General features: G+C 42.8%; 1 protein-coding gene and 1 long non-coding RNA gene across 2 annotated transcripts in view; both read right to left on the bottom strand.

Annotated features, from left to right (window-relative positions):
* Positions 1 to 5,866: 5,866 nt before the first annotated feature.
* Positions 5,867 to 8,660, bottom strand: LOC108798070. Its single transcript, XR_001941927.1, has 3 exons — positions 8,650 to 8,660; positions 8,588 to 8,589; positions 5,867 to 6,231 (listed from the first exon to the last, which is right to left on the bottom strand). It is a non-coding gene; the product is annotated as an uncharacterized LOC108798070 (long non-coding RNA).
* Positions 8,661 to 10,834: 2,174 nt separating this feature from the next.
* The window catches only part of SYT4 (synaptotagmin 4), a 39,198-nt gene continuing 23,589 nt past the window's right edge, over positions 10,835 to 26,443 (bottom strand). The window contains exon 4 of the mRNA XM_018569781.1: positions 10,835 to 11,258. Within this exon, the coding sequence (XP_018425283.1) occupies positions 10,951 to 11,258 (308 nt within the window). The 3' untranslated portion in view covers positions 10,835 to 10,950. The remainder of the gene's footprint in view (positions 11,259 to 26,443) is intronic.

The following is a 26,443-nucleotide window of genomic DNA, read 5'->3' as shown; positions in this document are numbered from 1 at the left end:
TTTGCTCTTACATACATTTTATTTACTTATTGATTTTTTAATTTTTTTTGCCCTGGTAAACATGAAATGTTCTATATCCATATCTCATGATTATGAGAGTTATTCACAAAGCTGCCAAAGGCAGCCAAATGAATAACCCACCCGAAGTGAAGTGAGCCGAACGCTGTTTGGCTATTCACTTCAGGCTTGTACAGCTGATTTCAGCCGTACATCGGCTTGCTTCGGCTGGCTTCGGTTCGGCCGAACATGCTCTGCATGTTGGACTGAGCCAAAGTGAAGAAGTTCGACTCAACTGATCCAACATCTGGATCGGCTTAACCGAACCTCTGGCAGGCTACTCGCTGCCTTTCGGCCTATTCTCATAGGGGCCGAACGGCAGTGAGTGAATAGCTGAATACTGCCGAGCAACATTCGGCTCGGCTATTCTGCTCGGTACCTCTGTGGTACCGAGCAGATTAGAAAAAGTTAAAAAAGTAGATTTTTTTTTTTTTTACAAATGTAAATAAATGATCAATTTAAAAAAATAAATAGATTAAAAAAATAAAATAAAGATTATTGAAAAAAAATAAAATTGGGAGGAGCTAACAGTGACAGCTAGGTCCGCCCAACTGTTTCCTATTGGCTGGGACCTGCTAGAATCTTCTAGCAGTCGAAGCACATGCCTTCGGCTCGGCGGAGCTGCTCGGCCTTCGGGAGCTGTATAGTGAATAGCCCGTACATCAGCCCTTCGGTTCTAATGAACCGAAGGGCTTCGGCGGCCGAAGCTAGCTGAATCTTTGTGAATAACCCTTCCAGCCCTCAGAAGCCTCACTAGGCAGCGATTCACATGTTTCCCTGTCTATTCATAGCTGCTCATCTGTTCCTCTGCACAGTGCTGACCGTCTGGCACTCTACGTACAGGATGTGAGATCACCAGGTTGACCTTGCTGCACTGTCTAGCAGAGCTGTGTAAATCACGGGACTGAAAGGGAAGAAATACAAATCCTTTTACTTGCAAAGCATCTCCCATGTGTGTATTTTATCTTTTAGACCTAGTGATGTCACCACTGGGCCCCTGTACTACTCTACAATGCAGGCAGGTCATGGCTGGTGGGAGGGGCCAGCAGGGTGCTGTACATCACTTCCTGAAAACATCACAGCACCCTATCGCAGTATCTCTCTCAAAAGCCCTCAGCCCTGATGCAAGCAGTGTGCTGGCTCTTGTGAGGCGTTGTGCAAATATTGAAATGCCTTAATTGTCTGTCTGTAGGAGTGGGCATTCCTAGTCAGGCTGTATTTGTTTGCAGACTGCCCTTGGTAGTGCCCACATGTCATGTTGAGCCTACATGATCGAAGGAACTGAAATCCAATGAATGATAGTGGCGAATCAGGGACAGTCAGGCTGGGGAGGAAAGGGCCAGATGAACCTGGATATCCTCTGGAAGTCCAGGAGAGGAGCCGGTACAACTGTGCAAGACTGAAGATGAGGTCGGAGTTCAGATTTAAGTTACCATTACAATTCTCTCCTCTCAAACGAACGGCTCCCCCTCCTCGCAGGCTATGCCTAAGGGGAATCTCGAGACTCATCACTGATTGCACTCTTGCTTACTCTGTTCTATATTAGTATTTTCCTCCCAGAAATAGCTGGATGCAGAATAACAGGCAGCTGTCAGCGCAGACTGCCACAGTCCCGGGCTGCCGGGGGGGGGGTTATAGAGCTCCATGATAATGACATCTTCTCTTCCAGATAGAGAATAATGACACGGCCGAGTCACATGACCACCACGATCCCCTCTGTGTTTAATGAACGACGTTCCATGATCTTTGTGCTCATCCATTACGCCAATGAAAGGGAAAGGTCAGGCGATTGCCGGAGGCCAGTGGTAACTTAATATATTAGTTTTGAGCCATTGGGCACAAAATGAAGAAAGACTAAGAAAGGATCAATCCCAAAATGTGTGAAGTATAGAGTACAACGAGAAGACGTCTGGAAATGAGAGTCAGTGATAAACAAGACACTTAAAGTGGACCTTTACCCCCTTTCACTTTAATTCACATCAGTATACACCTCTGCATGCTGATCTGAAATCATTTGACATTCATTAGCTAAACATATTTTGCTTTTACTTACAATTATTGTTTTTCCACTTCCTGGTCCTCTTGGGCTTCATTGATGTTATCTGTGCCCAAGCATTGCATCCTGGGAAGGTTGCATCAGCAGAGAATTGCTGGGAAATCTCATCTGTAATCTCATGAGATCTCAGGGAAAGGGATTTTCCTCCCCTGAGATGATGTGCATGGTCACATGTCCTACTCACATGTGCCAGAGTTCCAGGAAGTAAAGGGAGATGGATTTATCTGCGCTTAGTTAAAATGGCCGCTGTGAAAATAATGGGGAAGATAAGAGAAAATAAGATATGCAAAGAATACAAAGCCGGCAATTATCTAGAAGTATCTGTGTGTAGGTTGTCATTACTAAACATTTCTAAAGGTGTGCTTGTTGTCATTTTGAAGACATCGGTAAAGTTCGGAAGACTGCGGCACCCGGCGAGTGGAGAGGTATAGCGTGGGTGCATGTATGCATAGGGTTGCCACCTGTCTGGGATTGCTGCTGAACCAAGGAAGAGGTGAGGACCAGAGGTACCATCAGCACTGTGCTGGAGCTGGAAGTGAGAGGGGACAGGAGAGTGCTGTGATTTCTGCTACCATGAGGAAGTATTAACTGGATTTCATTGCTGAGATATATATATATATAGTACTTCCAAATATAGGGGATACTATCAGGCTGTAATAAGTAGTTAGTCCAAAAACATTCCTGGCCCGGACTCCTGGTAACCACATGCTAGGTATATATAGAAGATCACATTGTTTTAGTACTTGCCATTTCTTTCCTTTCTTGTGTTGTCTACATAGTGAATATGTCGGCTTAATAACTTCCATCAATGTTACTTAATTTTTAATGTTCCTTTCCTGAACTGCAATGACTGACTCAAAGTGAAGAAGACATCGATATATGTAACAAATGAGGTTTTCACCTCTAGCGTCTCCCCTCCTCTCAGAACATGCCGGATCACTGTTACTTTATTGCCCCTGAGGTTTGAGATGGTTTTATTATAAGTGGGTATTGACAGGCGGCTAATAAATCAGTCAGCTCTCCTGAATTAAGGCTGAAAATGCAGGCAGCTATCAGTGCAGCGCAGCTAGAGATGGAGATGTCTAATGAGATATTGAGGGCTCCCCCGGACCACTGGTTTGTGAGGGCTTGAACTGTGTCAGGCAAGAGGAGGACAAAGGACCCGTCACCAGTATTTCCCAGGATCTCCCTGCATCTGATCTTTATTACATTACTGACTTACCATGCCTTGTCCTCTGTGTTGAGGGGGCCATCTTGGTAGAGGCAGGGCTTTGCTTCCTCATGTCAGAGATGCCCACCGGTGATTGGGAATCTGTTAACTGGTGGGGGTGTTCAAGAACTGGTGGGGAAATGTTCAAGAAGTAGCAGGAGAGGTGGAGGCAATAGAGATCCACAGAATAGATGGAGCAGAAGCATCGAGATCCTCGCACTGCAAGTCCTTAGGTACAGCTTCCTCTCCAGCAAGTAGAACAGTGATCAGCAAAGTAGAGTCACCAATCATCACTCCAAGTCTAGTGAGACCAGCAATCAGACGCACTCTCCAGATATACAGCTATAGTGCATTTTCAGAGTACTGCTTATGCTGAAGTTTAATCTCATATTTTTTTTCTTCCCTGCCCCCCCATTTCCTAACATGCTAATTAAAATTGACTAGAACCTGTTCTGTTTTCATGACATCCCTAATTTTAGACCTAACAATGCAGGAAATCTGAGTTCCAGGATTATGTACATGGTGGGGATAATGATGATATTCCAGGTTGTGTGACAACATGCATGCCTGGTTATTACATACACACTCAGTCCTAATATAAGCTGTACACCAACTAATTGCTGATTCCCAGAAGGGACCAATTAAAGGCAAAAATAAAGATTTCTCCTAACATCTACAGAGGTGATGAGAAACCTAAGTGTCATCTAATAAGTATTGCAGAGAGTCCAACCTAATCAACAACCCCAGTAAACAGCCCTGGGTTAGGTGCAGCTTATACCACTGTATAGGGTACCACCACTGCGAGCTAATGAGGTTGAATCCCTTGTAGCAGACCCACAACCTGTTTTGATATTCATCTATGGTGATGACCAGGTAGCTATAAAGTCATGTATAATCACAAATGTACATTTATTTATCAAATCATAAAGGCACACATGTACCATGATGACCAGTCCTAAGTTATTTTATTTATTAAAGGTATTTATATAGCGCTGACAATTTACACAGCGCTTTACATAGTGAACATTCACATTAAACCCTGCCCTCAAGGAGCTTACAATCTAAGGTCCCTATCACACATGCATACATACAAGGGTCAATTTAGGCAGGAGTCAGTGACCCTAACAGCATGTCTTTTGGAGTGTAGGAGGAAACCAGAGTACCTGGATGAAACCCACGCACGCACATGGAGAACATGCAAACTCCTTGCAGATACTGATTTGGCCGGGTTTTGAACCAGGGACCCCCCAGTGCAGAAGCCATATCTGAACATGATCGAGAAACGCTGCTGTTTTCTCTGGGCCAAAGCTCATTTAAAATGGTCTTTTGCAAAGTGGAAAACTGTTCTGTGTTCAGACAAATCGAAATTTGACATTCTTTTTGGCAACCATGGACGCAGCGTCCTCCGGACTAAAGAGGAGAGGGATCTTCTGGCTTGTTATCAGCACTCAGTTCAAAAGCCTACATCTCTGATGGCATGGGGGGTGCATTAGTGTATATGGAATGGGCAGTTACACATCTGGAAAAGCACCATCAATGCTGAAAGATATATCCAGGTTTTAGAGCAGTATATACTCCCATCCAGGTGACGTCTTTTTCAGGGAAGGCCTTGCAAACTTCAACAGAACAATGCTAAACCACATACTGCATGTGTGACAACAGCATGTCTTCATAGTAGAAGAGTCCAGGTGCTGCCTGCAGTCCAGACCGTTCACCAATTAAAAATATTTGGCGCATCTTGAAAGGAAAAATATGAGAAAGAAGACCCAGGATTGTTGAGCAGTTAGGATCCTATATCAGTCAAGAAGGGGACAACATTCCTCTCCCAAAACTCCAGCAACTGGTCTGCTCAGTTATCCTGACGTTTACAGAGTGTTGTTAAAAGAAAAGGGGTGGGTGGCCCAGTCCCAACCTTTTGGGACGTATTGCTGCCGTCAATTTCAAAATGACCTCATTTCTTTGATATGTTTTCTATTGCAAATAAAATACGTATTTATGAGATTTGCAGATCATTGCATTCTGTTTTTATGTAAATTTTACACAGTGTCCCAACTTTTTGGTTGTGTGTGTATACAGTACATGTAATTCTATATTATCCACATGTGGAGGGAATGGATAATTGTTTATTATTGATAAGAAATTCAGATCCACCCAATTAAATTCCGAGGGTGCTCCCACACCTCCTCCTTAGTTCCTATACACTGTACATATTGATTTCAAGGTTATACCAGTGAAACAATGAAGCTCAACTTCACCTGACTGAATCACTTATGTCTGGGGTCCTCCCCTCAAGCATACACTGCTGATAGACTGAGACAAGTCTTCTCTCAGACACTATCATATGTTGGGAAATACATATGAATAGCCCCCTATATGTTCATATGAGATTGGCATTAAAATGAATAGTTTAAGTGGATGTGCATATCATCTAATAATTCATTTTCAAAGACGTTCTTTCACCCAACCCCCTCTCCCTAATTAGCCATTTCGTAGAAAATGTTCTATATTTTTTTCAATTTAAGGAAACAAGCGTGGACACAGTCTTAAAATGCATAGCCTTTATCTTTAATACAACTTAGATATTCTGTACAGTAAAATTTAAAATTGTGCCCCATATATTGCACATAAAATACCAGGCTGTATACACACTCTAACAGGGAGGAACAAAAATACCCAGCCCCCTTTAGCATCAATTATAAGTCTGTTTATATTGAACAAATGCATCACCTTCATACACCAATGTAAAAATTATTTAATTTTTTTCTTGAAGGATCAACCCACCAAAAAAATTGGGTTGGCAGTGGTAGTCTAAACCATCAACAAGCTTTCTAGATTTCTTGGGTGAGTCAGTGTTCTTGGGTAACACTTGAGTCAGATTTCTTGGGTAAGTTAGTGTTCTTGGGTAACACTTGGGTCAGATTTCTGGGGTGACTCAGTATTCTTGGGTAACACTTGGGTCAGATTTCTGGGGTGACTCAGTATTCTTGGGTAACACTTGGGTCAGATTCCTTGGGTGACTCAGTATTCTTGGGTAACACTTGAGTCAGATTTCTGGGGTGACTCTGTATTCTTGGGTAACACTAGGGTCAGATTTCTTGGACAACTTTGTATTCTTGGGTAACTATTGGATCAGATTATTTAGGTAACTCAGAGGTGAGACATTTCATTAGAGTTCCAAATCTAGCAGTTAGATTGGGACCAACTCGTATTGACTATGGAGACAAGAACAGGTGCACAGGAATATCCCCTTGGGACCTTTAAGCGTATTAGAAAAATGTCACCATGTTTGCCATCTTTAAATACACTGCAAAGTACTCAGTGACCCTTCCAAAATCCAGACTTCCTGTTTGAGCTGACAACAAAGCTTCTGCTCCACTGAAATGCCAAGGAGTGTTGTCGGCCTTTTAACATTGCTGCAAGTACAGAAAATTACTTATTCATCTTCCAATGCCTCAGACAGTCATCCCTGCCCAGCTCTCCTACAGAACACCCCCTGCGAAGAGGAGAATTAAGGTGTTCTGTAGCCTAGCAGGGGAGAACTGGGCAGAGATGACTGCCTGAGGCATTGGAAGATTAATAAGTATTTTTCAGCCATTTTAAAGGGATAAAACGTGATGAAAAATGTGCATGTATTGCAGAGCTGTAGTGCATTGTTTTTTTTTCTTATACCAGCCAGTTGTTGATTCAGCTTGCCACTCCATCCATCTCAAATATAAGTTTTGCTGGACCGACCCTTAAAAGTGTCATATATTCCTCCTTTGTGACTTTTTGAAAAGAAAAAAAAAAAAAAAATTTTGAAAAAAATAAAAATAAAAATTCTCAACACGTATACACCAATAGTGCAGTCTGAAAAGACACGGACATTCAGAACGACATTAGAATGCAAACCTGCTACACAGTTGGAATGTAAGGATTTTTCTGTTTATTCCAATGACACAAAACAGTTACTACCCCATTATTTGTTATCGGGACATACCGGTAAATATCTCAATAGAACATTATGCTACATACTGAACTCATGTAGTGCACAGGCCCACATCACTCACAACACCCCGACGATTCGGAATCCAAGCCCTTGAAATACCGTGCAATTCTTTCACTTGTGTAATTTTTTTTTTCTTTATTTTATCACGTACTGTATTAAAAATCACAACTTCATACAACAACTCACAAAGGGAACAATGATGCATGTGCCATGGGGGTGGGGGGTGGGGTCATGGTTGTTCAGTCTTCATTGACAGTCTTTTCAATTAATTGGTTTGATTTTTCTCCTTTGTAGAATGGACATGTAGAGACAAGGTTTACGGCACAGCTTCGTACGAATGTCTTTCAACCAGGACCTTGTCCAAAAACAACGCTGTGTGCATAATTCCGAGACGCCAAAAATAAAACAAATACAGCTCACTTGAATAAAATGGTTTACTAAGTGGTCGAAAGTGGTAAAATCTGTACAAATATTTATACACAACCCAACATGGTGGTTGGTTTTTAGCTAGAGACTTTCTCTGTATCTATTAAAGTATATATATATAACCAAAACTCTTTTTTTAAGTTTTGGGTAGAGTTGGGAAAGGCTAGAACCCCTATCAAGTTTTTATTATTGCCTGTGACCCCTCACTATGGAGATTCAACCTTCCTATTTATCGCGTTGAGAATTGTCACCAAAAAAGACAATGATGGTAAATCAAAAATTTTACAATTGTCCCAAGACTGTATAGAGGGGGAATCTTCCAATGGGGAATTTCTCTCACTCTGTAGAGATTTACTCTCATTTCCTGCTCTGCCTCCAATAAAATCTCCCCAATCGGGCACAGACAACAAAAAATACTACTGACCTCTAGTCAAAACTGAAAAAAAATATATTTTGGGCTAACATACACTTTAAGCAAGAGATGTACATCCTGAAGGTAGAGGTGTCAAATTGGGTCCTAGACTTTGTTTTTGGGTCCCCAAATTGTTGTAAAACAACAACAACAAAAATGTTGCATTTAGAACAACAGTAGTTATGGTGCCATGCGTGAAATACTCTCCGTCAAAACCCAGCTTTATAGGACTGAGCTGCACAAACTGTAGAGTTCGTAGGGGTGAGCATCACAAAATTCCATTTCTCAATTCATGGCTATAAAGAAACAACTGCGATCTTTGCCCATGGCTTGCTCAGGCCTGTCAGTCATGCCCTATTCAATAGAAGGAGCTACAGAACTTTTATTACATCCGAAAAGCAAAAAAAAGGCTAGGCTGCACCAAAGGGACAATCTGATTACAACTGCGGAAAATCTTCTGCAATACTTAGAAACATAAATGGCCTGATCTGCAAGTTGAAGACTTGAGAGAGGGGAACACAAAAGACCTCATATACTGACAAAAGCAGTCACTATACAACCAATTGTAATGGCCATTCATAGCCATTCATTCCTCCATTTGGTATTGTTACATCTTGGGATCGGACGTGGGATCCTTCCAGATATCAGGGTCCTAAAATGTTAAATGAAGGTTCCAAATGCTCAATGGTATGCCAATATTTCAGGATCTGATTGTATTATGAATTGTTGTGCCAGAAAACATGAAACAAAACTGAAGTCCCACAGGTCTCTACGTGATCAAGACTGAAGGGCAAGGCGTTAGTGGGTCCAAGGCAAATATCTAATTAGAAGGCTTTTCACAATCAAATTTTTTTAATAAAAAACGTTTTTCTTATTTTTACAAATAATGTTTGTATTGAAATTTTTTCGAGGTTAATAATGATCAAGCAAATCCAAATGTAGAGACAATTTTTTGAGCCCCCAAGGGAAGTGAGATTCAAATAATTGACATACAGGTCATCTAATACCACATGGAGGAACCCTAAACTCATTCTCTCCATTGCCTTTGTCCAACTACAGCACAACAGCAGCAAACGGTCTGGTCACAGTCAGCTCCAGAAACCTATACATTTTTGTTCAAAACACTTTTAAAAAGAGAACAACCAACTACAACAGGCCTTGCTGTGTTTTGCACACCAGTTCTTACTCATGAGGCCTTAAAAGTAGGGATTGTTGTGTGAAACCCATCAAAGCATTTTGCATGCACTTTTTTTGACAGTGCCTTGAACAAAAACGTATGGGTTCTGAAGAGACTATAACCTACATGCTGATACAAACCATTGTAAAATGTCCTCACATTCCTTACACTCTACTTCCGGTCCAATGGTGAGCTCTTGTGTTGGTAGAACTGGCCTTTGGTAGAACTTGCCTTTGGTGTTGAGTATGGGACCCAAGCTCAACTCTTAATAGGGGTCCTGGCAGCTGAATATAACGGCCGATGTGCAATTTTGGCCGTATTTCCAGATTGCTAGCCCATGAGCCCATATTCGAAAAAGCACAACGAGATTGTCCAATATGAGGGAATACAGAGAAATTATAAAAGATTGTTCTGAAATGTAAACAGTCAAATCTTGAAATGGGCTTCAGTTGGGAAAATGTTGGGTTTTATTCTGGTGGCATGATAACTTATTAGTGGAACAGTTGATGATAAATGTGCTAAAAAGCATGACCACTGTAGTGCCTTGAGCCCAGTCACAAAAGGGGCCAATCTAACCCATTAACTCTCACTACTTCTTATGTGTTTTGAGCACAAGCCAATGTTCTAAATGTTTTTCAACTTTTTAAAACTATTTTCATAGCTATAGATAACAAGATGAATCTGTAACTATGTACTCCTTTTTTTAAAGCCCAACTCTGGGCTCCGGGCTCCACCACACAGTGACCCCCTTCTCACCCTTAAGGCCCCCCAGGGTATATTCCATGCTTTTTTGTATATACTTACCTTTTGCAGATGTCTACAGGTCGGTCACTTGGTCATGTGAGTCCTCTTCTACTTGGGCTCTTTTCCTGATGGTAGGAGGCCTTCAGTGGGGATGTCAGTGCTGCTTTCTGTATCATTACACCATGAGTGCAAGGCACCAGTGTGAGGCCCACTTGGGGGGGGAGTCCACGACAGCCTGCACTCATGGTATGTCCTCAGCAGGGCCATAACTACAGATCACAGGGCCCATAGCAAAAATGTGAAGAGGACCCCCTCTCTCTGACCTGTGAGTAACAATGCCAAGATCCCAAATACTCCTCTTGTACATATGAAGTTATCTCTACACTGCAGATATTACAGGGGATTAGAGTTGTCATCAACTGGAACCACTCCTATTTCGCTGCAACCTAATGGGGCCCCCTTCCACCCCCAGGCCTCATAGCAGCCGCCTGGACCTCTTTGGCTATAGTTACGCCACTGGCCCTTAGTCCTCTGGGTGGAATCATGCTAGGCATTATTCAACTCGGAAGACCGAGGACATCTAGTGGAAGAATTGTATTAATGCAGTAAACAGCGCCAGAGCAGTGGTGGGTATTGCAGACGGGGCTTTTTTATTTTAAAAATGGCTGGGGCACCTAAAAAAAAAAATGTTGGGTTTTAATTTTAATTGGACATCTGTTCAATGTTTTTTTTTCTTTTCCCTTATTTTATTGTATTTTTATTTCTTTACTTGATCATGTGTTGAAAAAGAAATTTAATTGCAAGCTTCTTATTTCACATGGAATATAAATTAAAAAATAAATAAATAAAAGATGGCGCTGATAGTCCGTTGAATTCTCGGCTGCTAACCGTCGCCCAGCATGTGCCACTTGGCAATTTGTCTTCGAGGATGCTCGCAGATTTCCTTCCAGTGCTCTCCACCTGTTCCATCTGCTGAAGCCCCCAGGATTAATCGACCGATAATCTCATTCCTGGAACCCCTGTCTGAATCCATCACCAGAAACTCCACGCTTATGTCTTCTAAGCCTTCGCAAGGAATGTCAAACACAAAGAGTTCGTTGAAAACGGCGTTGGGGGTGCATTTCTTCACGTGAGTTTTCTTTTTAGAAATTCTTTTCTTTGCGTGGTACAGGTTCACTTTCACATATGGGTCTGAAAGGAAGGAAAAAAAGAAACCGCACACGTGTGTAATGAATATTAATTAGCAGATAAAAGACAATCTCTTATTTTAATGAGAAAATTAAAATATTGATTGCAATATTAATGAGCTGGAAAAGAAAAGACATATTCATGAAAAATAAATAAGCAAACAGTTGGCACAGTATTTTCAAGGCTGAACTCCAGGAATACATCTAAAGACACCTATAAGACAGATATTATGGAGCTGTTTTGCCTACCAAAGGATTTGTACTTCTGTCCATTGAGTCTTGAAATTTACACAGTAGTATCCAGCCTGTGGGTTAGACAGTGAAGGAGCAGCAGGAGGCTAATAAGGTCATTTCTCTGCGCACTCTGCTCTGTTATCCTATCAGCCTGTTTTAATACACCACATGTGCATGCTGTACACCTGATTGGCTCCCAGTCCTGCCCCTCTCTCTCCCACTCTGATTGCTGCTGTATAGCGGATTGCAACAGGCTACTTGCACTACCCCCATTAACAATTAATTTTAATGATTTATTCATGAATACAGAATTAGTATTGACTGCAGCATTGCCTTTTTTTTATCTGCCTGGACCTTAGCTTTAAAAGGTAATTCCACTATCCCAGGTGAATTTGGGAAAATGGAATTACCCCTTCCAATCTGGCTCCCCACCCTTGCTATACTTACCTTTGGGGCACCCATTCACTTGCTGATAAGAGGTGAGGATAGAGGTGAACAAACAACTAGCACTCAGCGGCAAAATGGGATATGGAAGTGTGCTAGTCGAAGTCCCAAATGGTTCCTTTACTAGTTCTTATCAGGGCTTATAGCAGGGCTGTCCCTATAATAAGGCAGCCACGTGGCATCTCATGGGGGGGGCTCTTTCCGGCCAGAGCATCCCAGGTTGCTAAGAGCTGGGCAGGGAGATGAATATTGGCCATAAACATCTCTCTGCCCAGGTCTTGGCAACCTGGGATGCTGTTGCCAGTGTCCCGCCAAGCTCCTGGCAACTAATGATGTCACTGGCTGCCAGGAGCTTGGTGTGATGCTGCGCCCCATCACAAGAAGCAAAAAAGTTAGGGATACCCCTGGCTTGTTCACCCATAAATACATTGTCAAAACTGACCACATGACCAGATTTGGGGGGTTGGTTGGGGATTGCACTATCTAGAATTGGCACTCCTCATTATTATGTATCATCATCATCATCATCATCATGTGATAAGTATCAAATTAAATTAACATTATTTCAGCTGTAATATTTGCTTAAAACCCAACTTCAGGCAAAAAAAAAAGTTTCCCAGCCTGTGTAAACGCAATACACACCCTTATTCTAAAGGTGACTCCCATAGTAGATGAGAGTGCTGGGCATCATGGACCCACCCCCTCAGGGAGCATGACCAGTTAATGGTGCCCTGCATTAACTGTGTAATGGTGCAGACAGTGGCATCTCTTTTCCTCTGTACAGCCCTGTGCCCCCTAAATATTATGAGTGTTGCTCCAAATATGCATTAGAATACTTTTCTCTCTTGGTAAAAATGCTGCTTCTAGCCCTCACACTGCAGTGTTCTGAGCTGGCAGAGCTTAGTAACAGCCACACCCCTCATGACAAGTGTCCTCACACGGACTTGTATTGCACAGAAGGGAAGGGGGCATGTCTGACCAGGTCTATAACATTACAGAGTGCACTGAGTCTACCTCTGGTGCTTCTTGAACTGCCCAGTCATTTATAGAATCACTGTACAGCTGCTGTCATAGGAAAATGAAGATAAAGCTGTCCATACACCTTTATTATTATCGGCCGATTTTTCGTATGCGATCGCGTTTTCGTCCGATATTCGTAAGGTTGAGGGGCAGTGTACAACCGCAAATACCGTACAATCGATCAGCTTTTGACTAACCAGCAGGTTAGAAACCTTCAGTCGATCGTAAATTTTTCACAAGGTTGGTGGCGGTCGATTACCGCAATTCATCTAGGTGCTTTTTTAAAATTACTGCTGATTGAACCTTGCAATAATCGGGGCATGATGGGGCTGCCGTCCAAAAATCGTATGACGGTTCGATCATCGGACGAAAAGTTTAGTCTGATGATCGCAAGGTGTATGGGCAGCTTAAGACTAGGAAAATGGATGTATCTACTTCAGTATGTATATCTACTCATGCAAGATGTTTCTCCATAAAAAAATACAACACACAAGCAAAAGGCTGAATTGTGCAACCCAGGGATTTAATTAATTCAAGGTAATTAACACTCCAAAAATCCCATGGGGATTACCACTAATGAAGATGGTCCTGGAAATGTTCCAGTTCTGTTCCCTTGATACAGTAAACTCCCCATTATCCTGCATTCAAGCATCCAGAACTCTCAAGAGGACCAGAAAAAAAATGAGGACAATATGAGCTCAATTTTTTTTTGCCAGTTGCTTGATAGACCTGTGAACACTATAAAATGTTGTTAGCAACTAAATTTAATTAGTTGCTAATGAAATACTTTGTTTACATCTGTGGCCAAACGCTAGCTTCCTCAGCTGGCAGATGAATGAAAACTGGCAGTGAGCATGTGCAATAGCCGGCCTGCTATTGGCTATGGCAATATGAAATAGCCAATAGCAGAATCTAGCCAGCAGATGAATGGGGTGGGGGGTTGCTGCTTGAGAGGTAATAGTAACTCTCATCCAACCAATAACTACAGTTACCCAGCATCTACCAATCCTCATTGGTTGCTGGGAGTTTAATGTGTTTAGAAGTATTTTAAGTCTGAACAGAAAGGGCTTGCAGTCAGCAGAATAAATATTATAAGTATACCTGCAAACAAATCTGTTGCTCACTTTTAGGCCTCATTCACACTAATCGGCCCACACGTACAGCTATGTGCTGCGTGTACGGCCGTAGCGAGCTCCTGGGAAGGACAGGTGCTGCGTGTGATTAGTACGCAGCCCCGTCCTTCTTTATGGGACTATGCGGCCGTACGCCCCCTACGCTCAGTGCGGGTGAGCGTACTCGTACGCTGACAGGATGGATCCTGTCTGCGTCCGAGCGAGGAAACACGCACCCCTACAGACCTGCACTTGAGGTGAGTGTAGGGGGGCGTACGGCCGCATAGTCCCATAGAGAAGGAAGGGGGCTGCGTACTAATCACACGCAGCACCTGTCCTTCACGGCAGCTGCTCGATATGGCCCTGCAAGCAGCACGGAGCTGTACGTGCGGGTCGATTACAGTGTAAATGAGGCCTTAATATCTCTTTTTTTTTACTTAAAATGACACTAAACTCAGGAGTTAAACCTTAAAAATGCATTCAAGTACCTTAACTAGTAACAACAATGTATCTTATTTGTGTATCACTCGGCTGTAGATCCTCAAATCATCTCTGAATTGGTGCTGACACTGTCCTTCCTTCTGGAGGGGGGCTACTTTCGTTCTCCATGGCTCCTGTGTTTGTTATAAAGTAGTCACGCTCCAAGCTCGTTCCCGGGATGGACTACAATCTAACGTTTAGTTTACTAAGTAGTATTGAGAATGAACTACACTGGACTAGATACAAAGTATAATTAAAAATACAGGTCATACAGAGAAGGAGGAGAAGGTGAAGGGGTTAATTAATGGCTAGTAATTTCTGCAATGACGTTTATAAATGGCATTGCAGAAATAAAAATCCACCATTTCCCTGTTTATAAGTGTACAGTGGTAGAGAAGTGGTTAAAGACACACTGCAATACAAGCACATAGGTGTGAATATTGCCTTAAACATATTCCTATAAAAAAAAAAAAAAGACAGACCCAGAGAGACTGAACGGAGGGGCTACATGACTGGGGGGAGGGGGGAATAGTCCCGGGAGAAGGGGTTAAAAATGGGAATTTTGTGGGTTTGCTGGTTGCAAGGTTCTTTTATGTCATGGCAGCTTTGTGGGTTAGAGGGTCTTTGGGGGGGTCTGAAAATCGGAGTCAATTACACAAATGGGGGGCCATCAGCTGGTATTAGGTGCTTCCCCCTGTTGGTGTCAGTACTTGTAGGGGGGCCTGGCCCTTTGGAACTTGGGAGCAATAACTGTCCTCGAGCAGGTTGGGGTGCAGCTAGGGACATGGGATGAGTTTTTAGTAGAGGCCGTATTTGGACTGTTGGGCACCTAAAGATCCCTTCTCAGATCAACAGTCGTTAAGAGTATTTATTTGTATATTATTTTGTTTATTACTTTGGTTATTGTTAACGTTGGTTTGTTTAATAAAAGGGTTGCTGTGGTCGTTAAAATCCATGTCGCGCAGTCTGTGTGTCTATTGGGGTTTTAACGGAGGGATGAAATCGACGAATCCATCAGTCAAGTGAATAATAAAGATTTCAAAACTGATTGCTGAGGTTCCTGTTTTAGGGTAAAATCAGAAAATGCTAACACCAAATATTAGACAAATTACAAATTGGACTTTTCTATACTTAAACCGCAGATCTTTTTCATCAAATAAACCGCACTCAGTTCTCACTGTGCAACTTAAAATAGATAGCTCTGTGGCTGAAGGAGGTTAAATGGTCAGGAAATGGTCTCAGACGTGAAGGCTTGCTGACAGAATGTGCCGGAATTAGCAATCAGCACGTTGCTGAGGCAGGGTATTGATAAATTGAACAAGCTGTAATTAATCAAAGATTTTCCAGTTGGGTCGATACTTCAGTTCAGGTAAACAATCTATGTGCTTTGACATTTCACAACACTAGTTATCAGGTTTGAGTGCCGTAATGTCTGCAAATTTGTGAAGTGAAGTGTTTGTTTAGAAAAATGTACCCAGGAACTGATCCAGCGCCAGTCCTCTTCCTAGATGAATGACGCCCAGGAACAATCAACCCATCGCTTGAGAGCCCAAGAGGTCATGGCTCCAGCCTCTCGCCCTTGACTCACAGGAGAATGCTGAAGAGGACAATGCCCTATCATTATGTGCTGCCGCTATCTGCAGCATTTAAGATCTGCTCACTACCGTAAAAAGAATAAAATGAGGAGGACCTTTGATGTCATGAGACTGGATTAAAGGCACTTGAATAAAAGTTAGGCTAGGTTTATTGGAGGGGGTCAAAGGAACAGGAGGACCCCAAGACCAAAGTTGGGCTCTAAAGATCAACTATAGCCAGTCCTTTTGTATCATTGATCGTGAATAGAGTGGTTTTTCATTGCTGCTTAGACATGTGCGATTCATTTCATTCCGAATCAAAATTTGTAAGAATTTTCCGAAATTCGGACATTCGGGCACATCCGAATTTCCAAATCCCAATGCATCCGAATGTGTCCGAATCCAAATTTCTGTTTCGGAATTTCAGATCCCGTCCGGATTTCGTCCAAAAACTAAACTGAATCGGACATGTGACTTTTCTAGCCAATCAGATGTGTTTTTCGGTTTAATGCATCTGAATGGGTCTGAACACAAATTTCCGTTAGGGCAACATATACAGTATATACATATAATACTAAAGCTGAGGCTCCTAGAACCAAATGGCATTCTGGATCCGAATTTCTGAATTGCATTTGGGAGCTTCAGCATTAGTAATATAAGTATATGTCTATCAAAAAAGGGGGAAAGAGAAAGAGGGGCTTTGTGGTGACCACTGAAGAATCCACTTCCTTGCGTTCCGACTGCCCTCCCCCGGTGCTCCTGTCCCCTGTTTGGGTAGGGAGACTCCCTGCAGATGGATATTCAATCACCGGCAAAAGATTCATTAAAATGGTATTTATTGCATTACAAATATGTATGGTCAGCTGATATCAATGATTTTGATTATCCATTATTATGTAGACAACTGTAAATTTACTCTCATACCCATGTAAATACTATAGGTAAACCTCTCCAAATCTTCCGGACGAAGCCTCAGCGAAATGCGTTGAAGACTGGAGCAAGCACAGAATCATGGCTGAACTATTAATATATAGAACAATTATGTACAATGAATCATGTGAATAAGATATGAATACAATGAGAGCAATGACTAATATATGCATTTACAACCATGGTTTCTGTGTGGTCTCCAGGGAGGTTATTTATGTTGTATACATTTATTTATGATTTTTACCTGGATGAAAAATTTTATTATATCCATGAATCAATTGACCTTAATTTTGGATCAATTCCCTGCTATTCTTCAGTGGTCACCACAAAGCCCCTCTTTCTCTTTCCCCCTTTTTTGATATATATTGCATATATAGGGGTGGTGTCCCAGTTTGAGTGATGGTTCCTAATCTCTGTAATACAATAAGTATATGTCTCCCAGATTCGAATGGCATTCGGGAGCTTCTGAATGCAATTTGGAAATTCGGATCCAGAATGTCTTTCGGGTCTGGGAGATTCAGCTTTAGTATTAATATCTGTATATAGGTTTCTGTGGAATTCACAACGAATATTCGTAAACTCATCCGAAACTAACGAAAATTCGGATTTGTCCAGATCCGAAAACCGAACCAGATTGAATTTCGGATCCAAATCCCGAAATAACGATATATCTGAACCGAACCAAATCTTTCTGCAGCTTACATTGCTGCCTGTATAACCACTAACAAGACTTGTCCTCACTTCCTCTGCTGGTGGTGGGGGTTACTGACACAGCACATAACAGCAAACGACCCAAACAGGCTACAGACAGTTAAACAAAATCTGAAACAAAACCTTCCAAAAAAAGATGGACTTTAAAAGAAAACCAGGATTACAATATGGGATTAGCCATGTGAGTGCCAGAGGTCAACTGAAGTCTGACAGTTGCTGTCCTGTCAATTCTCTGACCGTCTGACCTCATACACCGCCTTTCATCTTTTGTGCAGTGTGTGAGGTCCTGCCGTATGATTATGTGGTGCTGCTATCTACAGCATTTAGGATCTGCTTACTATCATAAGAAGAATAAAATGAGATGTCATCAGACTGGACGGAAGACACTTGAATAAAAGTTAGGTTAGGTTTAATGGAGGGGGTCAAAGGAACAGGGGGATCCCATGGGCTTTAAAGTTCAACTATAGCCAGTCCTTTTGTATCATCAACCATGGATAGAGTGGTTTTTCATTGCTGCCTGTACCGCCACTAAGGAGACTTGCCCATTCTTTCTGTGCTGGTGGTGGGGGTTACTGACACAGCACATAACAGCAAATGACCAACACAGGCTACAGACAGTTAAACTAAATCTGAAAGAAAATCTAAACCTTTCAAAAAAAGATGAAGCTGGACTTCAAGGAACTCAGAATAACGATATGGGAAGAGCCATTTGAATGTCAGAGGCCAATTGAAGTCTGACAGTTGCTGTTCTGTCAATTGAATGACTTTCTGACCTCATACACCATCTTCCATCTTTTGTGAAGTGTGTACGGTTTACTGAATTATCAATGTTGGGTTGACTGAAGCTAAACAGTATATATAGTATATATATATATATATAAAAGGGATGCACCGATACCAATACTAGTGTTGATGCGATGCCTAGCCTGATACTTCCGGTATCAAGAAGGCAGGCAGTGAGTCATTACACGCTGCCCAGCTTCCTGATTGGCCGGGAACCCGGCACCATGCTCCCTCGACACTGCGGAATTGAGGAACCTGGCCTTGGGGGCAGCAGAGAGAGTAAATCCGGGCCCTGGTTGGAACTACAGGACTCTGACAGCCATAGGCATGACTATTTGTTATGTTTGTTATGTTATTTCACCACAGCTGGAATGCCGAGGTTGCCTACCCCTGGTGTATGGTGAGGGGCTCCAGATTTGTATCTGTTATGGGAGCAAACAAACGTTCTGTTTTCCCAGATCTTAATAGGTTCTGGTCTTGGTCATGGGACTTGGAGGCTTTGTTGAGCTTGGATGTTATAAAGCCTTTATTTCTAGGTTCCCATCTTACCTGTTAGCCAGACCTCATTATTAGTCTTATCTGTGCACGGGCCTTTTTACATGCAAGCTGACTGAGGCTCAATGGCTCCCTTGGTAATGCTCTCTGCTATGTGAAAGGCTTCTGTTGGGTGAAAGGCTTACTACTGCTGGAGGAACATATATTTTGCTTGTTTTATGCTATGGACTTGCTATACAAAGCCCTGCTTAGAACTGTGTTTGCTGCCTTGCTGAATAAAAGTGCAGGACAAACCTGTTCCTGGGTGCCCGGTTTCATGTACTGCTAATACCAATTGAGCCTGCCCCATTTACACTATACTAACAGCATAATATTTTATGTAACAAAAGAAATGCATGCAATCATTTTATGTATTCTACTATGCATGTTTAAATTCATTGTTTTCTTTGTTAATGGCTGGAAGAGAAAGACATATAACCTGTACATAATAATGGGCTAGAAATGATGTTCTCAGCTGCTACGAGGCTCTTTTTGCTATACAGCAAACATATAATGGCCAACAGTGGCAATGGTATGTGGAAAAGCTAATTATTAAAGGAGATTCTGAATACTGAATCTGTCTATAATTAGCAATGAGCAGTAAGCCATATACTAATGAACCACTGGGGCAGTGCATATCACAAGCTTAGCTTTTAATTCCTCCTATATAGTGACTTAAGAGGGTAAGTGGGTCAGAAAGGCAAGTCTACTGACTGCACTGTGTCTATCAGCTAGCATATCGGACTTTTAAAGGGGATCCTGTATTGTATACACAATGTGCCACTGAACTTGCTAGAAAATGTGACTACCCCGAAAAGAGTCAGTTCCTTAGGATACCCATCTCTTCTTGCATGTCATAGCCCACCCTGTTTAAATAAAGCCTGTGATGGCTCAGCTCCTCGCATCCTCCCTTCACCTCCCTGACATAACCATTTATGTTATTTAACAGCCCCCCTCTCTCCTTGCATGTCAAAGCCCTCTGCTCTTCTGGAAGTGTTTAATTACTGCCTGTGCTGGCTCAGCTCCTTTAATCCTCCCTTCACCTCCCTACATAACCATTTATATAGATGTCGGGGGAAGAGCAAATTATAATTTTATAGAATGTAACTTAAGTGACAGCCCTCCTAGGGCGGCTGACATAACATCCAAGATGGCGTCACCCAGGAGCAGTTTGGCTTGTACAAGCAGATAACATGCATAAAATACATTAAATGCACATATAATCTTATGGCAAGATATTTGTTGAAAACAAAATCATTTGTTATCTCTAAATAACAAATGATAGCTTAATAGTAGACCACGCCAGGGCTTCTGGTCCCATTGTTTAACATAAGGCTTGTATTCCCTGTGTAGATTATGATCTGGAGCTGCTATATTTATAAAACCACTGACTGGCCATAGCAGTAATCACGGAAAAAAAAGAAATGGTGTCTATCTGCTTTTTGGGGCAAAGTGACAGTGTCTGTGTACAGGGCCGACCCCAACCCACCCCACTGATAATCACCTCACTAGCACTGCCTCCTCCATTCATTCCGCTTGCCACAGTTGGTGAAAACACCTGGTGCCTCTTGGTGTGAATGAGCATGAGACTTCCTGCCATGTTACAGTTCTTGGGTCTAGTAGGCAATCAGGAGTCACATGTCACCGCTCCCCCTAGTGCCTGACACCAGCCGAGAATGTGGATTTTAGCAAGGTAAGTATCAGTGGGTTGGGGGGGGGGACACACATACACATATAGTCAACTTACACTGAATGGTCAAAGTGACAGTGTCTCTTTAAGGAACCAGAAAGTGATTCAATCCATGAGAAACCACAAATAAATGCTATTTTTGGCTGCCCCGGCCCTTTCAAACGGTCACATGCCACTGTCACTTTTTAATGGGTCATGCATTCTCTGATCAACAGTCATCAAGCTTCCAGATGAAACGACATTCACTTTCAATCTAAGAACCTGACTTCATTTCATGTGATTTGATTCACATTAACATTGCCAGCTATGCCTCAAATCCTAAGCACTTCTCTCTCTCATCTTATATTCCAGGGGCCAAGCTGCAGAGTGCACTTAGCAGAGGGGAAAGTCATTTAGGCAAACAGATGATGTCATTGCGCAGCCGGTATTGTCTGACTCATATTAGCTGAGAAGCCGTCTAGAAGCTTTATCTATTGGGAACATAAAACCTACAAGCGCAATGAAAAATGTGAAGGGGAAGGCAGGGTCCCTTGGGGCTACCTGCAGCAGGAAGATTTTCATGTAAGCCCTAAGTGAAAAATTAGCCATCAAATCCTCATGTTCTTTAATCCTTTTTGACAGTCCAGCCATTGTGCTTCCACGTTTCGATCTTCACCTTCAGTCCTAACAGTCCTAAAACCCCCAACACCGCACCACAATAAATGCATTGGCTTTCTGACCTACAGCATAAAGAGTCGGGTACATGGTGAGAGGGGTCGGCTGGATCTATGACTTGAAGCTAAAGTCGGCATTCAGATATTCAGCATGTTGAGGTTTAGTGGTTCTCAGGGAGCTACAGAGGTCAGTATGGGCAGGTTTTTAACCTAGTTTACTGCTTGTTAAGAATAAGCGTACAAGTTTATCTTAAGACAAGAGCTTATGATAAAGAAGGTAGGTGCAGGTACCTTGGGGCCTTACTAGTAAGCAAGATGGTGGCCATGCTATACTGAAATATATGCAAAAAAGGTCGTTTGCTGGCACCCCAAAAAGGGAGTGATCTTAAAAGACAAAGGCTGGGTAAGAAGGAAGATGGACAAACATCTACAGCAGGACTTTCCCTTATATAGCAGTAACTGACAATAAGCATTAGCGGCTGACAGGGAGACATTTCACATTCATAAGAAACAACTAGAGAAGAATATGCACTTGGGTCTTAAATAGGGTTGCGACCTGTCCACGATTCACCTGGACAGTTCGGGTTTTGATTGCTGTATTCGGGTTTCATGGCAGCTGTAACCGGGACACAAGATGTCAGGCAGACAGGGGCAACCAAAATTAAGATAGGGACTACTGACCCCCCACTGAAAATAGTCTTGACTGTTATATTTACATATGAATGGGCGGCTCTATTTACATATGAATAAGCCGCGAATCATTCTCCCCAAAAAAAGCGTGGAAGCTTTTTGGATAGAGTTGGTAATGGTTAGAACCCTTGCTAGGTTTCATTGCTGTGTCTGCTTTATATGTTAGAAAACTTCCCATCAATTCTAGTCCTGAAGACAAAACAGGAAGTGAGTTGAAATCTTTCCAAGGTGGTTGTCTCCAGAACAGCTGTCCTCATGGAAATCGTTCCCATCAACTCTCTCATTGTTCTGGTGACAACCATAACATTTGGGATCTCTCATCACTGAGTCCTGGCGACAATAGCTACCAAGAAAAACTGAGGTTGGTGAATCTCCCTACAGGGGTACAGGAACCAATCAATGTCACCGCAGCCATGCCCGCAGTGCTATCGCCCGCACCAGAACGCGTGGCAAAATAAAGCATGCACTACGGTCCAGTGCGATCTGAAAAAATAGTGCTTGCAGCATTTGTTTAGATCACACTGGACCAGGATGCAGGCACTGATGTGCCACATGTTTTGGTTCAGGTGATAGCACTGCAAGTGGGCGGCATTGTTGCGGTGCCATTGCTGAAGTCAATGGCACCGCAGCAATGCCTCCATGCCCGCAGTGCAATCGCCCGCACCAGAACGCGTGGCAAAATCTGAAAGAATAGTGCTTGCAGCATTTTTTTCAGATTGCACTGGACTGAGACGCACGCCACGTGTTCTGGTGCAGGCGATCGCACTGCAAGGGGGGTACATTGCTGCGGTGCCATTGACTTCAATGCCCTGCCAGTCCTCTCCCGCCGGGATGCGATACAGTGCGTTCCAGCAGCTGAACGCTCTATGATGTGAACAAGCTCTAAAGGGTGAAACTACAAATACATACAAAAAGATGGAGTAAGAGGTGACTGTCAGTCAACGCCCCACAGATGCACTTAAAAGGTAAAGACCAATTTGGGGGAGGGTCCTTGACCAGGTTGTACCATTTAATTGCACAGGAGGTCAGGGACAAGCAGCCCGGAGGATGCTGGCATCAGGTAGGAAGATCCGCTTTATTCCAGCCCCAGACCAGGGTGGGCAATTAATTTTCTCAAGGGGCCACATGAGAAACTGGAACTTTTGTGGAGGGCCAAACCAATAGGCTGAACTTAATTCTGCTCAGTGCTCAATATTATTTTATTGCTATATAAAAAGCAGTAAATGATATGATTTTGATTATCTGCTACAGGTAAGAATACATGTTACGATAAGACCATGCACATGAGGAGTAGGTCAAATATAGCAGGAAAAAATAGTAAATAGCCAATCATTATATCACTCTTTCATTTTATTTTTAACATGACATACTTTTAACCTTCAGAAAAACATGGCCGCACATACGTAAATTGATTAAAAAAATCTGATCGGGGCAACTAATGTGGGGGGCAATCCAATGGAGGCAACTAATAATTAGCTGTCCACATCAGAGTGCCCCCTTAAATTGGCTGTTCCAATCAGAGTGGCCCCCACTTTTATAGTTAATGTAAGGGGCACTCTGATGTGGACACCTATTAGTTGCCTCCATTGGAGTGCCCCCTTACATTGTCCCTCTTTAGAGTTCCCCTTTATATATTGTTCCCACATATGTTATTTTACTTTTACTTTTTAACGGGAAGAGAAGCTACAGGAGAGGACAGAAGATACTTTGCTGTCCTCCGGTAATGCTGAGGCCGGGAAACACAATTATTATTACCGGTTGCTAGGCTCGTCTGGCAGTCCTAGCAACCAATGACTGCAGAGGAGGTGCACATCGGACATCACTGCTGCTAAGACGCCAGCGGTCCTAGCAACGACTGAAGAGGAGGGGGCCTGTGCTGGGCTATGACTTGCAGTCGATGCACCAGCCTTGGGGGTCGTCACATCCACTGTCAGACAGCCATTACCGAGCAGGTTGGTGATTGCGGTCTAGACAGAATTACCACTAGGTTGGTATCTGGACTGTGGGCCGGACAGGGACAGCTACGGGGCTGGCTTTGGCCCAGGGGGCCGTAAAAAAATCCCAGGTCTGCCTTAGACCAAAACAAACACTTAACCCTTGCAGTGCAGGGGTAGCTCCACTGCAAGGGTCAGTTTTTTATTTGCCCAGAGTTCTTCCAATAGATCCAAAACAATTGTTTTCCTCAAAGCAAAATTCTTTTTTTCACCAGCAGATCTGTTGTGATAGGCCATATCGCTATGTCCATATTTATGACCAGGTGTTGATCAGAGTATAGAGCGGAGATGTATGCTTCTGTAGGGGTCATTGATCACTAAGCAATGACAGATTGACCTTGCAAATGGGAGGCTCTAATGAAGCCAAGAGCTGCAGAAAATAGAACATGTCCTACTTTCCACCGCACCTATTTTATCATCCATCTACCCTCGGAGGTTCACTGCCGATTAGGCCAAATAAAAAATGATTTTTTTTCCCCAGCTATTCATCTCTCATACATTCCAAGACTGGAAACCAAAACAGACGAGAGATGCAAAAAGAAATGCTTGCATCCACGTAGACTTATTACTCTACCTCTTTGTGATTAGCCTCTGAGAAGCTGTGTTACTTTTCTTGAATATGTCATAGCCTAGTAGTGATAATATTTTACAATGCACTGTAATAGCCATATAATCAAATATTGACTAGATTTACATTATACGACCTTCTAAAACATACTTCCTCTTCTTAAGAATCATATTATTATTTGGGCCCGAGTGCCCAAACTGGATCACTAAACGAACGTATGCGTCTCAAAGTGCCAACCTTGCAATTAGACCCGAATACTGATGATTTATTTCAGAAAACACTTTCTGAACTAATTATGTGCTTAAATCTTAGAAGAAAAATACAATACAACAGGTTTTACCTACACTACAGAGTGACATGTACCTTTGTACTGTGCTAATGAGTGAAGTGTTCCATTGAGTGTGCTACTAAGGCACATGTCATGCAGCACAATGCAAGAGAACAGCCTTTCTACACCTTGGAGTCGGTGATTGAGCACCAGGGTCCAGTACAACTGTGACCGCTGTGACCCTGGTAGCTCTGCCACTGACTCCAACTTTTAAAGGAACTAATCTCAGCAATATATTATACAGCAATGCAGAATACCGTCAACTATAGAAGACTACAAATCCCAACAATACATTATACAGCAATGCAGAATACCACAAACCATAGAGGACTTCAAATCCCAGCAATACAATATACAGCAATGCAGAATACCACCAACTATAGAAGACTATACATCCCAGTAATACATTATACAGCAATGCAGAATACCACAAACTAGAGGACTACAAATACCAACAATACATTATGCAGCAATGCAGAATATTACCAACTGTAGAGGACTACATATCACAGCAATAGCGAGAAGCAATGCAGAATACCACCAACTATAGAAGACTATATATCCCAGCAATACATTATACAGCAATGCAGAATAACACCTACTATAGAGGACTACAAATCCCAGCAATATATTATTCAGCAATGCAGAAAAAGACCATCAGCTAAAGAGGAAAGTCAGGAAATCACCAGCACTCAGTAGTAAAGATAAATATGTCCCTTTTATTGGACAGAAAGCGTCACAGACACATCTTTCTGCCTTGAGGAAGGGACCCTGCGCGGTCCCGAAACGTCGGTTTATTTGGCTTTCTGTCCAATAAAAGGGACATATTTATCTTTACTACTGAATGCTGGTGATTTCCTGACTTTCCTGTGTTTGCACGGCGCCATCCGTGGTATCTCATCACTGCAAGCACCACTTTTTTCATATCTGGCCGGGACTGCTGTGAGGAGTGCCGAGGGTCTCTCCATCTACTTGCATCAGCTATAGAGGACTGCAAATCCCAACAATACATTTAACAGCAATGCAAAATAATATGAAGCTAATACCCTGTGTTGCTCCGGGGTGGCAGAATTATGTCTGCAGGGTCTCTGGAGGGCTGTGTGGGCTCTCAGGTGTTAGCTGGCCGGGACTGCTGTGAGGAGTGCCGAGGGTCTCTCCATCTACTTGCATCAGCTATAGAGGACTGCAAATCCCAACAATACATTTAACAGCAATGCAAAATAATATGAAGCTAATACCCTGTGTTGCTCCGGGGTGGCAGAATTATGTCTGCAGGGTCTCTGGAGGGCTGTGTGGGCTCTCAGGTGAGCTGTGCCGTTCTCAGATGGGCTCTGCAGACTCTCAGGTGGGCTGTATGGGCTCTCAGGTGGGCTGTATGGGCTCTCGGAGGGCTGTGCGGCTCTTAGGGGGGTTGTGCGGCTCTCAGGGGGGCTGTGCAGCTCGC

Source organism: Nanorana parkeri, unplaced genomic scaffold (genome assembly GCF_000935625.1).
Source record: "Nanorana parkeri isolate BGI_ZX_2015 unplaced genomic scaffold, ASM93562v1 scaffold1395, whole genome shotgun sequence".
NCBI lineage: Eukaryota > Metazoa > Chordata > Amphibia > Anura > Dicroglossidae > Nanorana > Nanorana parkeri.
The sequence above is the reverse complement of the archived record's forward strand: the minus strand, read 5'-3'. Positions and strand labels throughout refer to the sequence as shown.